Here is a 12,912-nt window from a genome sequence, read left to right on the forward strand (position 1 = left end):
ATGCATAAGAAATACCTCTAACTTGTCAAGACAAAAATGTAAACTTTCTGCGATCAAATGTTGTTCAAGAGCTCGAATGATTCAAATCAGGAAGATTCTGAATCATTCTTATCCAACCAACTCATACCTGACTATCTCAGTTAGAAGTACTAAAAGTAGTAATAATATGCCCGAGGTGTTCCATATTACATCAGAAATACTTCTAACTTGTCAAGACATATGTCTGCGATCAAGATCTCAAAAGATTCAAATCAGGAGTATTCTAAGCTATTCTTATCCAACCAACTCATACTTGAATACCTCAATCGGAAGTAAAAATATTGCCCACGTGCACCAAGCACATACTATGCCTGAGGTGTTCCATAATGCATAAGAAAATACCTCTATCTTGGCAAGACAAAACTTTCTGCGATAAAACGTTGTTCAAGAGCTCGAAAGATTCAAATCAGGAGTAGTCTAAGCTAGTTTTATCAAAGCAACTCAAATAGACCTATACAACACATGGGTGATATGCCCTATGTGTTCTAGGTATGCATAAGAAATACCTCTAACTTGTCAAGACAAAAATGTAAACTTTCTGCGATCAAATGTTGTTCAAGAGCTCGAATGATTCAAATCAGGAATATTCTGAATTATTCTTATCCAACCAACTCATGCCTGACTATCTCAGTTAGAAGTACTAAAAATAGTAATAATATGCCCGGGGTGTTCCATAGTGCATAAGAAATACCTGTAACTTATCAGGACAAATTTCTGCGATCAAGAGCTCAAAAGATTCAAATCAGGAGTATTCCAAGCTATTATTATCCAACCAACTCTTGAATACCTCAATTGGAAGTAGTAAAAATAGAGCCCAAGAAGCATGTAATATGCCTGAGGTGTTCCACAATGCGTAAGAAATTCCTCTAACTTATCAAGAAAAACTTTCTGCGATCAAACGTTGTTCAAAAGTTCCAATGATTCGAATCAAGAGTATTATGACCAACTCATACCTGAATACCTCAATTGGAAGTTGTAAAAATAAACTCCCCGAGCACATTAATAATTTGTCTGCTCTTCAAAGCATATAATAGTACATTGTGTCCACATTAACCTGCTCACAAATCAGACGTGACGAGACGACGCCCCAAAACCCGTAGGGGAATAAATATTCTATTCAATGTGGCTTTAGATAATCCCTTGACAACAACAGGTCGGTCATAAACAGGCGCCCTACAAAAGATTAGGTACCAGTTAGCATACAGGTGGCGCGCAGGTAGGTGGTGGTTTTGGAAGGAACTTGTGGTCGTGTTATCTTTGCCACAGTGGTTGAGAAACTTCCTACTTTTTCACTCTTTCCTTCCTCCAAACAATTCACTAGTAGGTAACAATGATAATGCCTTTCTTCCGTTTTTTTTACAAACGAGGAATGTGATAAACCAAATCTTGGCCTTTTTTCATTTGTGGCAGTGAATTTGAGTATTTTGTAGTATTTTGGAGTTCAGTTTCTGTCTTCTGACTGCCAATCACAGACGAGAAAACGTTTCAGCGTCAAGTCACACATCTGAGATGAATTCATCTTAGATCTTTAACTATTTTCCTTCTTAAATGTTGAAAGAGTGGAGCTATGGTTTATTTTGTAAGATTACTGTGATGTAGACATGTTACGAGTATGACTAAATTTGAACCACTTGTGCTCATGCAGGGCTACCAGAGCCTCAAGATGGCGGGCAATCCCATGATGCTGTGCGGTATCCTGATTCTCATGATTGTTGGAGACTGCGCACTCGGCGCCCCTACGATTCTTCATAACGTGAGTATAGAAGAAATTCATTAATGTATAAGTGATCTGAACATTACACAGCATACATCTTCAAGTTGCAACTGTTTGAGATTAACTTTTCTTTTCAGAGCATGCTGCCATTTTTTACATTTTTTACATTTCTTAAGCTTTTAATGGCAGGACCTACGAAGAGCACTTAGTGCGTTGATAACAGTATGGTACCTATACATTAAAGGCTTTTAAACACTTTTTAGATGCAAATGATTTTGATACGTCTCAGACAACAGACGTCTCTTCCTTAGCTTCTGTACTGATATATCATGCTGAAAACAATGGCCACAATCTATGTCTAAAATCTTAATAGAATCGAGCAATTTCGTTCTTCAGTGACAATAATTTCGTGGTAATTATTGAGAGACGCTAATTACACCCAGAGCTTTAATTAGCTGTAATCAACTTCTGTCAGTCAGTAGATGTCACAATTAGCTTTCAATCCATCACTAGATCATGTCGTAAGAACTCCAAAAAAACAACGAGGATAGGCTTGTGAAATGATGTTTGTAGCAGCACCAGAAGTTTCTTTTAGCTTTTTTTTGCCTGGTTGTCTCAAATGTGATACTAGGTTTACTCTAGTGTGTCCAGCTGCACTCTCCAAGCAGAGGTTGGTGGAGAAGCTAAGATTGTGACCTTTCTACCATGCCCGATTTCTGTCACTTCTTCCCACAAACCTTTGCAACCAATCAGAGGCTCAAAAGACAAGGAAGGGACAGTTGGTGGATAGTGGCGACAGAAAATGGAGTATATAAGATAGAAAGGTCACAATCTTCTACAAAAATCTTTGATTGGAGAGTTTTTCTTTCAGCTGCAGGCAGAAGAGTTTTATTCTGATTGATAGGTCATAAATCACGTCGGAAACAATTCCGCCATTTTGTCTGGATCGCGTTCCTGGGGGTCGATTCAGAAGTCACGCGATCGCCGAAAGGAAATACTTCTAAAATAACTCGAACACAATGGCGACTGTCGTCCTATAGACACTTATCAGTACTGGGGACATACCGATCATATTTTCACGAATCATTTGATTATCATTATGTTTTACGTATCAGCTCAATATTCCGCTCCAACTTTTTTGTAGGTAGGAGGTAACGTATAGATGATAGTTGTTTTTTCATTGAAATCTGCCATATGTAGTTTGACTAACCCTAACCCACACAGAAAATGGCCCTATTCTTTCTTATATGCTTGGAGGATATAAAGATTTGACATGTTGATGTCATACGGATAGAAGAACTTTTTGTACTAAAATTGTACACAGTACAATGTATGGATACAACTCTTGGATAGTATTGCAATCGAGTGTAACTAATCATGAGCTTAATGTATTTTTTTTCTTATAACAAAGACGTTTTTAAGATCTTTACCAAGTTTTGCATTGTGGAAGTTGTTGTATATAAAGATATATCAAAATCTGTAGCATCTAGTCGCTTGATTTTTTTACTTGATTTGAGAAGTGCGAATAGTTTATTACATGAAACATCATATCTAGAGCATCCCATGTCAGTCAATGGCCCATGACAAGTGAAATTCATGCGCATCTTCAATTTGCTTTGAACAAAAGGAACTACAGTCTACCCATCCTTGAGCATACATAGAAGTTGAAAGTCAACGACATTTTGCTCTGTTTTATTTTCTTCAGGACCGTCTCTCTCTTGACGGCTGGTCGGACACGGAGAGCCCGTTCGTCCCGTGTGAGGAGGACCAGGAGTGCGGTCACCACTTCAAGTGCTCGGCGACGTCCTGGTACGAAGTGGACGGGACCTTCCCGCGCATCTGCGTCCCCAAGACCCAGAATCACGACAGCAGTCCCCCCGCCTTCGTCACCAACCTCCTGTCTCCGGGAGAGCCCGGTCGGTATAACCTTTACTACTGTTACTACGACAAGGAGTGTCCCACGGGGGGAGTGTGCAAGTGGGTGAGCAAGCTCGCCTCTGGCATCTGCCTCTACCCGGGCAGCAAGGTCGACTTCACCGACTTCAGCGAACCGCCAGAGCACAGGAGCGCTCCAAGCGAAACCGTTCAGTACTGCAGTACCAACGACGAGTGTTCCTCCGGCCACTTCTGCCTGAACGAAGAGTGGATGACCAACCTCGGGTACCTCGACTACGGCGTGTGTATGCCCAAGGGGTACAAGTACGGACCGGACAACTTCCCCGTGTACCAGTCGGAACCTTCGGAAGTCCAGCACCGCCAGGCCGACCCGTACCAGAGCGTTGACCAGAGGCAGGCTCTGTCCGTAGGGAACGCCCTTCCTCACGATATGGGCGATCCTAACTCCATCGTCTACTGCCACTCCGACGCCGAATGTCCCAGCCAGCAGTACTGTCTCTTCGGCGCTTGGGAGGGCATGTTCGGAAAGTTCGACTACGGAGTGTGTATGCCGAGGAGACAGATATCGCAGACGCCCTGTACCATGAGCTCCCAGTGTCCCCAGTCCGAGTACTGCTCTTACGAGGGTGTTTGCAAGTCCATGTTTGACAACCAGCAAATGGCATCCGGCCAAGTGGCAGCACAAGCTCAAGCCCAGCCGGTACCAGAGGTACGTGCGCAGCCGAGGGTTCACTATTGTAAGTCCAGCACTGAGTGTAGGCCTGGCGAGTACTGCTTGATGAGGCCGGAGAGTTGGAAGGAGTTCGGTTCGTTCGACTACGGCGTCTGCATGCCGAGGATAGCCGGCCAGCAGGCCATCCCCCAGCCGCCTGTGCACGGTCCCTCCGCACCGGTCAATGTCGCCCACACACGCTGCACCTCCTTCGCAGAGTGCCGCACCGGCGAGTACTGCTCCCCCGACGGGCGCTGCCTCCCTTTGTTCATCAACCCGCCTCTGGCAGCAGCGGAAAGAATGGACCCTGGGGTGATGGGGACAGACCCGTCCCAGGGCCCGTCCAAAGTCATCTACTGCAAGTCCAACAGCGAGTGTCCCATCGGAGGCAAGTGCGTGATGGGCGAGTGGACCCAGTTCGGTAGGTTCAACTACGGAGTGTGCATGCCGAAGAACTGGCGGCCGTCGATTGCCGGGGCCTCCGGAGGCAACCTCCTGATCCTCACGCAGGGCAGCGACCCGCGCGCGTCGGCAGGAAATCAAGCCGCCGAGAGCATCAAGTACTGCTCCCAGGACAGCCAGTGCGGATTTGGGGAGGTCTGTCTCCACGGCGCGTGGACCGAGATGGGGTACTACGACTACGGCGTCTGCATGCCCATGAACACGGGGCTGCGCTCCGGCTCAGCCGACGACCCTACGGGACACCTCCGCCAGTCCAGCGACCCCGGTAACGGGAACGCCATCTGTACCGTCTGTACCAGCGACGCCGACTGCCACTCCCAGGACTACTGCACGGCTTATCTGGGCAGCGACGACGGCTTGTGCTGGCCTCGGCAAGGCGGCCCGACACCCCCGAAAATCCCCGGCTCAACCATCTGCAAGCAGATGACCGCAGATTCGGCCAAGAGGTGCACAGGCGATCGAGATTGCCCCGTCGGTCAGTACTGTAACACCTTCCTCCTGTCCCTCAACCACCAGGAAGGCGTCTGCATTCCGAAGGGAGATGCCCCTGCAGTTGTGCCGCCCGCCCAGTACCAGCCCGTACCGCAAGACGACTCCACCCTGTGTAACCTCTGCCAGTCGGACGCCGTCTGCGGCAGCGGGTTCTACTGCACGGCCTACCTCGGGAGCGACGACGGCGTCTGCTGGCCTCGCGTGGGCTTCGGCCTGCTCATCCCCGGGAAGACCGTCTGTAAGAACGGCGCTCCCGACTTCGCAGGGTTACTTCTTCCCGCACAGGCACAGCCCGTGGCGACTGTCACACCGCTCGGCAAAGTGAGGTGCAAGCTGTGCTCCAGCGACTCAGAGTGCCTCTCCAGCGAATACTGCACGGCCTACAAGGGGACGGACCAGGGGCTGTGCTGGCCCAACCAAGGCCCGATGGTTCCCGATAACCTCGTCCCGGGCGTAGACCTCTGCTCCGGTACCCCCGACTTCAAGATGTGCAAGAGCGTCGCGGACTGCAACAAGGAGACAGAGTACTGCACCGCGTTCAAGGGCGACGACACTGGCGTGTGCTACCCTCGTCTTGCCTCCATCCCGAGCAGCGGTGGCGGCAGCGCCCCCGCTGCAAGCGCCCTGGAAGCGCAGGCTCAGCCAGTCGCCGTCATCGGCGAGGCCAGCTCCCTGACGTCCGTGACGGGATCGGCGTTCGCGTGCAAGCTCTGCTCCGCGGACGACGAATGCGACGCCTCTGAGTACTGCACTGCGTACAAAGGCAGCGACAAGGGTCTGTGCTGGCCCAAAGCCGGCGTTCCCGGTCCTCCTAACCCCATTCCTGGCCAGAGCTTCTGTAACTACTTCGGCGGAGGTGGTGGTGGGGATGGCGGTGACTCCAAGCCAACCTCGGAAATCAATCTGTGCAAGGACGACAGCGACTGCAAGGCGAAAGAATACTGCACCGCTTACCTCGGCAACGACAAAGGCGTTTGCTGGCCTGTAGCCGTGGCGGCCGCTCAAGTTCCTGTCGCTGAAATCCAGTTCCAACCGGTTCCCAAACCAGATGAAACCAGCCAAGGAGGCAGCAGCAACCCCGCCTCCTCCACCCTCTGCAAGCTCTGCAAGAAGCAAGACGAATGTGCGATCGACGAATACTGCACTGCGTATCTTGGATCTGATGAAGGAATCTGCTGGCCCAAGATCAACGCTCCCGCCTTCTTCCCCGGTATCTCCATCTGCCCGGTGAAAACGACCACGCCGCAGCTGTGCAAGTCTGACAGCGAGTGTACCGGAGACGGGAAGTACTGCACAGCCTTCATGGGTACCGACTGGGGCGTCTGTTTCCCCAAAGAGGGAGGGGCCATGTACAAGCAGGATCAACCAGTGGAGTTCAAGTTTGAAGCCCTGGTCATCGACCCAGAGGCCCTGGCCAAGTCACACTTGAAAGAAGTGAACAGCTCGGAAGAAGAAAACGATGACGACAGCTCCGATTACTTCGATGCAAACAAATTCCTGCAAAAATTGATGGTGTAGAAGAAATCTTTGCTGAGTTTTTCAGGGGTGTTCGAGAGTATCTTTGTTCAGACGGCCCTCTCTGTTTTCCTGGTTTGGAAATAATCTGTTGGGAGATATCAACACATCCAGTTTGACACTGGCCTTACAGTCCTACGTGTGGCATTCTTTTGTCAAAAGATAAATACAGACATTTAGGTCACTTTAAAACTTATTCTAGTCTGCTACGTTACGCACATGCCCTCGTCACACTTTGGGGGCGTATTTTGTCAAAAGAATTGGAAAAATCGTGGAGTACAGTGTATGTTTGAATAGTGTGTTAAACTGTGACTCCAACCACTAGCACTTCACACACAAAAATGACAAAAAAGAAACATTAACTATGCAATTATAGGATAGTAATACTACTTCCATATATTTAACATAAGTTGCTGTCTGTGGCATATTACTGTCAAAGAACATCGGCATGTGACGTCACGAAATTCTTTTGGTCGGCCATTTTGTTTTATCCTAAACGATCCCATCATGCTCTGCACTGGACGTTCTATAAAATGGGAATATGACGTCATAAGTACACTCAGTGTATGGGGGACAAAATGGCCGGCATTTTAGATATAACTTTGCATCACAATGCATAACTAGTTAACTTTGCCGATGTTCTAAAATAATTTGTTCCTTTACCACTGCTAATGCAGTTGAGATGTATTTATTTTGCTCTTTGATCTATATACATTTATAAAATGACATTTATTTGTATAAATTTGGTCGTAATTTGGTGTTCTATATGTGGCTAATAATAGCTTATGTTATCGTGGGTCTGCTATTTGTTTCTTTGTGTTGATAAGATAGTTTGGATATTTCAACTTTAATACTTTTTTTAGCTGTGTGCCTGTCTATATATGTTTGCCAGTACTTTACAAGGATTTTAGTGTTAATTTATTTAAGATTATTTTCTACCACATTTTGGGAGACGAAGTCTATTTGCTGTGCTATGTAGGTATCCAGTATTATCTTTAATCAATGCACTTAAAAGAAATACGCTATGGAAGTTATAATGGCTATAATTTATTGCCCTGAAAAGTTGTCTTCTATGAATTCTCTTCTTTAGAATAACTATCTTCCTTACGTTTTACTTGAGAGTTTTGTTCTTACTAAGGAGGCTGTATACGTTATATAGTGACAACATCAGTACGAGTATAATAGTTTGGAACATGCCAGGCAAAACCAGTCGAACCTCAGTTGTAAGAATACAATCCAGACATCACAGATACACTGTACACGTATTACATGTGCATGTGCACATGTACATACGTAGGTACACATACCCGTTTTCACCATATATGCTACAAGCTGTATATGAAATGCAAATGCAAAGTGTATCAGGCAGCTCCAAGAATATTTGTTACAGCATATACGTATCCAGAAGTATGCAATAGCTCTTTATATTTTGTATCCTAGTGCAAAATATATTGCATAGTTAGACTGAATGACATGATACCGTGTATTTTGTGTACCGGTGTGGCATATACATTCCATGTATAGTAACTGTTGTAGCATCTTCTCATGCATTGGTGATTACTCATCCAGGGTACGTAGTAACAGTAAGAAAACAATATTTCACTCCATACTATAGTATGGTGTGAAATAATGATTTAGTCTTTTCAAATTGGATAGATTTTTAATCAGCAAACGTTTCGGGTTTAGCCGATACCCATCATCAGTGAATGATTACAAAGAAATTTTCGTTAACTTTGTTTCTCGTCCCGAAAATTCCTGATCGAAGGGTGTCGAATGAACCCAAAACGTTTGCTTACTAAAAATCTATCCAGTTTGAAAAGACTAAATTATTATTTCACTCCATACTATAGTGTGGAGTGAAATATATTGTTTTCTTACTGTTACCTTCTCGTGCAGTTTCTCCATATGTTTTTATCATGCATAGTTATGAACGGTCAAACTGGTGCTAACGAGTGATAATCTATATGTAAGCGGGATTTTTTTATAAGTTATTAAAGGGTTGGTAAAAAACACCAATTTTGCTGTGTTGTGGACTTACTTGGTTTCTTTTATAACTGAATTATAGATAGATATATCAATAATTGTCTAGAAATCAATTAGTAGTTAGAAGAATGTATCCGGTGCAATAGAATAGCCCTGCTGGCATTTTTCACACATTATTTTTTTTAATAAGGCCGCAGCAAGTAAATTTTATGGATGACATCCTCCGCAGACTCCAAATCTAATGCGAGCGGGCGAAAAAAACAAGGTTCCTACATTTTAAAATTTTGACTCAATCATTGTACAAATGTTTTGATTCAGTGGGAACATCACATATACACAGCCAGCATCACATATCACTGCATCAAAGTAAGAAACAAAACATTAAATCAGAGCCTTTTCTCGTCTCGTCTCTTCATATTTATCTGCCACCCACCTTCCGGCAACATGGCAACAGACATCTTTGCCCATTTTCGGCATGGTGATTACTGTCAGAGGGCAACAAAATTTCTTGTTTTTTTTTCAAAATCGGGTGAAAATTAATGCGCGCGCTGATGTCATCCATAAAAATTACTTGCTGTGGCCTAGTTTGATGTCCCAATCAGGTCATAGACCCCTAACTTTTTTGCTCTGCGATGGCATAGTTACTTCCGCATTCGTTGCGTTTCGCAACTAGAAATACCCCCCAAATCGTGCATATACAGGATGCTATATGGGTGGTACTGTATGTTGTGCATGTCTGTGTACAAGTTTGTGTCATGACCAAGTACTGAAAACTTTTATATAGAACATGGTGCCCGTTACCCACAACGGTGGCAGATTATGTTTCGGTGTCGTCTCTGTGACGAAATATAGAAAGTTTATTGCAAATACGTGCCCGAGGGCTAATTGCAGTTACAAACAACATGAGAAAGAAAATACAATGGTATGTGAGACGTCCGTAACATTATACTATATTCTACAACATACATGGTACAAGCTATAGTTTTACTGGGTTTGACTTCTTCTTAAGTCTCTTGGCGGAATTTATAAAGACATGTTAGTTGTGGAATAATAACAGAACCTACAAAATTAAGTCCCTCAGTAGTTCAATCAGACTCGACTGTAGATGGAATAGAGATCTAGAAACAGGGTTTAAGTATTGTTTTTATTTCACAGCGCTTCAATTCAGATTCACAGATTCAATTGTCCAACTCAAAAAGATTGAGAAAGCTAACTTCACAGAATCGTTGTTTTGTAGACAACTGCCTTCATCGTCCCTTTGTCGATTCAATTCCAAGTTTCAACAACAAGCATATATTTCGGTACTTCAGTCTATAAAGTCTTGCACTGACCCACTGGCTGTTTGCATAAGTCCACTATACATTGGCGTCATCTAGCGGAAGTTGAATGAACTGCATCACTCGCTATTGGCATTCATTGGTCCACAGACATGACTACTTGGTTAACCTGAGCTTTTTAATTCAAGATGTAAGAGTTATACTTTGGTATTGTCGATAACATTTAATTTGCAGCAAAGATGTTTCCATTAAGCAAAACAATTGGATTGGTGCGGACTTTGTATCATTCATAACATTTCCACTAATTATTAATACTGACGAATGTTACATCATACAGTATCCCTTTCGTTTGGGATTCATGCTTCCCTGCTTGCATTTCGCGCCCTCGCAGTCTGCGTCACTGTAGCAGTCCTGGCCCTGGAGTAGAAAAACACATTTGTTGAGCATCAACTCGAAATTTGAGAAACTTAATAACGAACTTAATAAAGAAAAAAAATTACGTGGAAAAAAGGTTGACAAACACTTGTTACACGTGTTAGTACGACAGTACGTTTGAATTACAGCGTTCTTTTTTTTTTAATTCACAAACACTTGTTTACAAGAGAAGACGTTTCGATGTACATCTGTCAACTTCATCAGGATAATTCTTACTGGTTCACTGTGCACTGATGCTAGGTGTTACTGGTTCACTGTGCACTGAAGCTAGGTGTTACTGGTTCACTGTGCACTGGAGCTAGGTGTTACTGGTTCACTATGCACTGGAGCTAGGTGTTACTGGTTCACTGTGCACTGAAGCTAGGTGTTACTGGTTCACTATGCACTGAAGCTTGGTGTTACTGGTTCACTGTGCACTGGAGCTAGGTGTTACTGGTTCACTATGCACTGATGCTAGGTGTTACTGGTTCACTGTGCACTGAAGCTAGGTGTTACTGGTTCACTGTGCACTGGAGCTAGGTGTTACTGGTTCTATGTGCGCTGAAGTTGAATGTCTTCGAGTAATAATTAACATAGCAGACCATATGCGAAGGTAAAAAAGTATGCATTTGCTTTGCAAATGTCCTTTCTAATTTGTTTGCTTGTTTTTTGTTTGTTCTGCATTGGACCTACCGTACACAAGCCGACGGTGACCCCGGTCTGGTCCGAGCAGTACTCCCATTTGGGACACTCCCGGTCGCCGCGGCAGGTTTTGGCGGACCCGTACAGCCGGGCGCCCTTCAACACGACCTGGCGCACTTCTGAGGGCGGCTGGAGGGGCAAGGGACCGGAAGGAGAGGCAAACGTGAATAGCAATCAAATTAGCTCCTGATTTGCATAATTATAATCTAATTATGTCAGTCAACCATCACTTAAGCTACCTACGTATTTAAAAAATTGTGACAATCCGTCAGCCGGTTCTTGAGTTATCCTACCTCGAAGATTTTTTTAAATTCCCCTGCAGTTCCAGTACAAGCTACTAGGGAGCCCAAACTAATGTCAAGTCTTCTTAATCCCAAGAGCTATCTATCATTCAAAATTCGTGACCGTAGCATGTCCAGATCATGAGATATCAAAACCGGAAATTCTGCTGCAATACCAAGGCAAGCCGTCAGGGGCCCAAAATCTAATCATTTCTAGATCTTTATCAACACCTATTCACCTACCAAATATCAATCCATCTAAAGCTTCTTGAGTTATCGTGCTAAATTACACACACACACACACACACACACTAACACACACACACACACACACACACACACACACACACACAAGCAAACGCTATGGAAAACATAACCTTCTTGGCGAAGGTAACAAAGATACAAAAGATAGTTCATTATCAAGGTAATGTAGGATAAGAAGTTACCAGAGACAATGCAGACAGGTCTTCTGCGCAGATACCATAGCCGTATTGCGGCATGTAGTAGGTGTCACACCGCTGTTCTATCGTACAGTCTCTGTCACGGTAGCAGTACTTCATCTGGAAAAAAAACAGGAACACACCAGTAAGACCAAGAAAACTGCGATGGACCTCTGACATTGATACGACGCCATCTTGTGTCTTTTCATCCAACAGCAATGATTGTAGTTTAGCCGAATCGTGCTTGGGCACGATTTCGAAGGAACGTTTGGCACGTGGCCCAGATGTGAGAATGCGATTTACCCGAATCGCTTTTCAACCGATTTCGTCTGAACAGGGCCTCAGTAACAATCTAATGTGTAAAGTTTTGTTGGTGTTCTACCGTGGCCGACAAGTACAAAATTTTACACCGCAACTTTTGGTGTTTTACACCGCAACTTTTGGTGTTTTACACTGCAACTTTGGGTGTTTTACACTGCAACTATTTCTGTGTTTTACACTGCAACTTTTGCTGTGTTTTACACTGCAACTTTTGCTGTGTTTTACACTGCAACTTTTGGTGTTTTACACTGCAACTTTTGGTGTTTTACACTGCAACTTTTGCTGTGTTTTATACTGCAACTTTTGCTGTGTGAAAAACTTACACCCCTCCCCTTTTATAATGGACGGTCCCCCTGTCAGGTCAAAGGTAACAAAGATGGCGGCGGCAAGTCACAAGCTGACGTCTAGGGACATTAAAATGAAGAAAAACGATGTCCATACCCAATAATAATGAACTAACCTGCAGAAAATTTATGTCATTGCTGTTGATGTCTGGAGCTGGATATCTGACGTCCTTGATAAATTTGTTGTGACGCATGGCAGCAAAAAGCAACATAATTTGTAATCACTGGACCTGGTCGAAACATTTTTAAATTTATCCCGGTCTATAGGCCAAAGCTAGAAAAACCTTTAGAAAAAACTAACGTCACAACGTAGCCAAGCT

At 44.4% G+C, this 12,912-nt stretch overlaps 2 protein-coding genes and 1 long non-coding RNA gene across 3 annotated transcripts in view; 2 read left to right on the forward strand and 1 right to left on the reverse strand.

Annotated features, from left to right (window-relative positions):
- Window positions 1-1,785, forward strand: part of LOC109467436 — a 15,757-nt gene extending 13,972 nt beyond the window's left edge. The window contains exon 3 of the long non-coding RNA XR_002140080.1: window positions 1,685-1,785. This is a non-coding gene — a long non-coding RNA (uncharacterized LOC109467436). The remainder of the gene's footprint in view (window positions 1-1,684) is intronic.
- A 987-nt stretch (window positions 1,786-2,772) lies between these two features.
- LOC109467318 lies at window positions 2,773-6,914 on the forward strand. Its single transcript, XM_019765262.1, has 2 exons — window positions 2,773-2,784; window positions 3,459-6,914. Exons 1-2 carry the CDS (start codon window positions 2,773-2,775, stop codon window positions 6,831-6,833), a joined length of 3,387 nt encoding a protein of 1,128 aa, XP_019620821.1. The 3' UTR covers window positions 6,834-6,914.
- Window positions 6,915-9,948: 3,034 nt separating this feature from the next.
- Window positions 9,949-12,912, reverse strand: part of LOC109467342 — an 8,916-nt gene continuing 5,952 nt past the window's right edge. Inside the window, exons 6-8 of the mRNA XM_019765286.1 lie at window positions 11,934-12,047; window positions 11,198-11,335; window positions 9,949-10,507 (exon numbers count right to left, since the gene is read on the reverse strand). Of these exons, the coding sequence (XP_019620845.1) occupies window positions 10,415-10,507; window positions 11,198-11,335; window positions 11,934-12,047 (345 nt within the window). The 3' untranslated portion in view covers window positions 9,949-10,414. The remainder of the gene's footprint in view (window positions 10,508-11,197; window positions 11,336-11,933; window positions 12,048-12,912) is intronic.

This window comes from Branchiostoma belcheri, unplaced genomic scaffold, assembly GCF_001625305.1.
Source record: "Branchiostoma belcheri isolate BF01 breed outbred unplaced genomic scaffold, Haploidv18h27 scaffold18, whole genome shotgun sequence".
Taxonomy (NCBI): Eukaryota; Metazoa; Chordata; class Leptocardii; order Amphioxiformes; family Branchiostomatidae; genus Branchiostoma; species Branchiostoma belcheri.